Here is a 3619-nt window from a genome sequence, read left to right on the forward strand (position 1 = left end):
AGGAATGATATGAGCTGGCCCTGAGCCTTTACTCATCCTTAATTTGTTTCTTTCATTACCTACTTCTTTCATATTAGGAAGAAATGTGTCACTTGTTCTAATTACCAGATCATTAGGCCTCTCAACAGAGACTCATAATATTCTAATTCAGAGGCAAAACAGAATTAGCTAAACTGAGTGGAGGATGTGTTTTAATCCAAAATGAACTGATATCGCAGTTATAAACCTTTGAAATTAAATACATAAAATGGTAGTAGCAATTATAGCTGCCTCTAGAACTAGAAAAATATATTCCGAATATTTCCAAGTTGCTAAGATACCATTTGAGAAATGAATATGGATTTGTTAGAGGCTTGTCTTTGAATTTGTATATTGAAAAAAATAGATATCCTTGAAGACAAAGATTATAGATCTAGTTGTACACTGTGTAAAAAATTTAAACAGAATGTCTGAAATATGTACAGTTTCCACACCTAAAAGTATATTAAGACATGTGTGTATGTATATATTTATGAATACATGCTGTCTATAAGTGTATATATTTGTATATACACACATATACAGAACATGCTATATAACTTCAAATTTCCTTTCTTTTTCATTTATAAACTAATGGCAAATTATTTCTTTTTGTTCTTCTCACAGCTGAATTTTTATTCCTCTTGTGGGGTGTTTATCTCTGCTATGCAGTGCGGACAGTCCCATCAGCATTTCATGAGCCACGTTATATGGCTGTTGCAGTTCACAATGAGCTCATTATCTCTGCTATATTCCATACAATTAGGCAAGTGATCTGTAGATCTAGTAATTAACTGTTTATCTTTCAGGTTTCTTATGATGCAATTTAAAAATGGTAAATTGGATAGGATGCATAATAGAAGGTCACGTAAATATTTGAATCTGCAAAATAAGCAGTTATTAAACATCAAAATGTTCCCATAGCATTGGAAAATATGTACAGTCGACTTATTTGTCATGTAATTAATTTTTTCAGAATAGTAATTGATTTGTTACTGGCCAATTAGATTTAAAAAATCAGTCTCTGTGATACAGCAGATTTCTTAGAACAACTGCCTGTCTTGATTCATTTGCACACTGCACACTGGTTTGTATCGCTAAGAAATGCGGATAAGCGTATTGATTTATGTGAATTCACCATGGTGTGTAAAAGACTGGCAAGTTAAAATCCTGGGTTTAAGAAAATTGTATTAGTTTGTGCATGAAGCATAATGATTTATATGCTGCAAATAAAAAATCAACACTACTACTACTATTACTAATATAGTGAATATTTATAGGATACTGTAGCAATATTTATGAAAAAGACATTCATTATGAAGTATATTGAGCCTTGAATTCCATAGTGGTAAATAAGAATAACAAACAAGGGTTTCTGCTAGAGTTACATGAAAATGATCCATTTGATTTTTTTTCCAAAACTTTCACTGCAAAAAAATAAAATAAAATCTCCAGGTAAACCTAACATGATGCTCGAGATTCAGTATCTTTTGGGCAACCTCCACACCTCTCAAATTTTCCTCATCAGATCTCTGCTGACAATGTTCACATCTACACTCAGTGCCCTGGCTCCATCTTTCTGCCTCAAGCTCATCTCTCTCTCTGCCTTTCTGATACCTTCCTTTATGATTCACCGGTTCCTCCAACCAAACACAGTAAAAACAAACCTTGTCATCTTTCCTTCTTCTAAACAAGTGATTCTCAACCAGAGTGCCATAAAATTCTGGGGTGCCTTGAACTCTTTTCACAGGTGCCATGGGGTGCCATACAATGTTAGCACTGTTAGATGTGCAAACATGACTGGCAAAATAAACCAAAGATTTCAAACAGGAATCCATAGTGTCAAAAACATTCTGACCAGCTATGATCTTTGAGTTTTTTGCAACAGAGAATTGATCTATTATTTTTCTGTAGTCAGAAAAGAGTGAAAACTAAGTGGTGGTGTTTTCTGAGGGCTGCCTCAAGCCTATTAAACAGTGCCTCAAGTCTGTCAAGGTTGAAGATCACTCTTCTAAACTCTCTTTTTATTTTCTCTGTCTCTGCTGAGAATTCTGCTCTGCCATTCCAACTTGCAGCCTGAGCCCAGGTACGGACATTACACTTTTACCAGTATAAATCATCGGAAACTGGTGTGCCCATAATAGAACAGAAGTTTGGCATGCACAGACTGGTTTAAAAATAGCAGAACCCAGACTAAGATTTGTTCCCCCCATACCAAAGAGTGGAATGCGTGTTCTGTTTACAACCCATCTAAACTACGCTGCTTATAGAAAACTGCGTAACTTAGATTGATTCTGTCTCAGGCTTTTTGAATGCCTGTACCTAGCCTCAGTGTTTTCTTCAACATCTCTTTCTCCTTTACTCTCATAATCTGTCCACATACTAAATCTTCTTTTTTGTCTCCCTAATACAGGGGTGGTTTACATATAATGTGTTCCACAAGTGTCATGGGCAGCCTGTGTGTGGCACATGGCAAATGAGGGAGGAGACAGGCAGCAAAGCAGCATGGAAGCAGAAAGGGCACAGATCAGGGAGCAAGAAGCAGAGCAGCAGACTGAGCAGGGAGAAAGGATGGGACTGGAGAGTGTGAGCCTAATTTGTGGCACACTTGCCAAAATACAAATACACGCAAAAAGAAAAAAAGACCATATTTTGCAAACACGTAGATGTGGAATCTTCTTTTAGCTCCTGGCTGCCAAAATAGATATCAAAGTTTTATTTGTGATATATATTTCTAACATTTCTGTGGCTATAGAAGGGTATTCTCTCTTCCTACCAGAATCACAGTGAATCTTAGCCACCATGGTTATTTTTCTTATGGTCTATTTTTTAACAATTGGAAGCATATCTGGTGTCATAGAGAGGACATGACTCCACCTATCAGGGTGCTAGTTATTGTGTGGGTGGGGATTTGAAAGGCCCCTCTGCATTACAATGTTCTTATAGCATAGCTGTGTGGGGTTAGTGTGTGAAAAGTTCCCACCCCATGACCAACACAGCCATACCAGGAAAACTCCCAGGTGGACTTAACTCTGATTAAGTCAGAGAGGCAGAAGGAAGTATCTACCACAGAATTTGTGTCTTTTGGGAAAGCTGGTGTAGCTCTAGCATGGGAACAACTGTCACCAGCAGAATTGCATCCACACGGGGGGGCTCAGCCACATTAGCGCTGCCCTTGTAGTATAGATATAGCCCAGGATTGCAGGATATCATGGAACTGGGGGTTGAAGAATTGCATGGGACAGGGGACTGTGTACAGAATGTCCTCCTCTCCATTCCCAAGAACTTCTCTGGAAAAACTAATACAACGGTTTGGGGGGGATAGAATTCTTCTCTGTTCAGTAGATTTGATTTAATTTCCTTTCTGATCAGCTCTGCTTTTCAAGTCTGGTAGATTTCCAGGCTTTTTTTCTTTTTAATATTTTTTTTCTTTTTAATAGTCCTTACAATGGTCAGAGCAGCTGGCATTAAATGAACATTCAATTCCATTGAGATCTCCTGTCTTTTATTAACTAGATGAGCTAGCTCTGATAGAGTGTGTGTGTGTGTGTGTGTGTGTATATATGTGTGTGTGTGTGTGTGTGTATATATGTGTGTGTGT

At 37.5% G+C, this 3619-nt stretch overlaps 1 protein-coding gene across 1 annotated transcript in view; it reads left to right on the forward strand.

Moving 5' to 3' along the window:
- Window positions 1-3619, forward strand: part of GPR158 (G protein-coupled receptor 158) — a 401429-nt gene that overhangs the window by 383937 nt on the left and 13873 nt on the right. The window contains exon 9 of the mRNA XM_006025370.3: window positions 646-784. Coding sequence (XP_006025432.1) covers window positions 646-784 — 139 coding nt within the window. The remainder of the gene's footprint in view (window positions 1-645; window positions 785-3619) is intronic.

This window comes from Alligator sinensis, unplaced genomic scaffold (assembly GCF_000455745.1).
Source record: "Alligator sinensis unplaced genomic scaffold, ASM45574v1 scaffold455_1, whole genome shotgun sequence".
NCBI lineage: Eukaryota > Metazoa > Chordata > Crocodylia > Alligatoridae > Alligator > Alligator sinensis.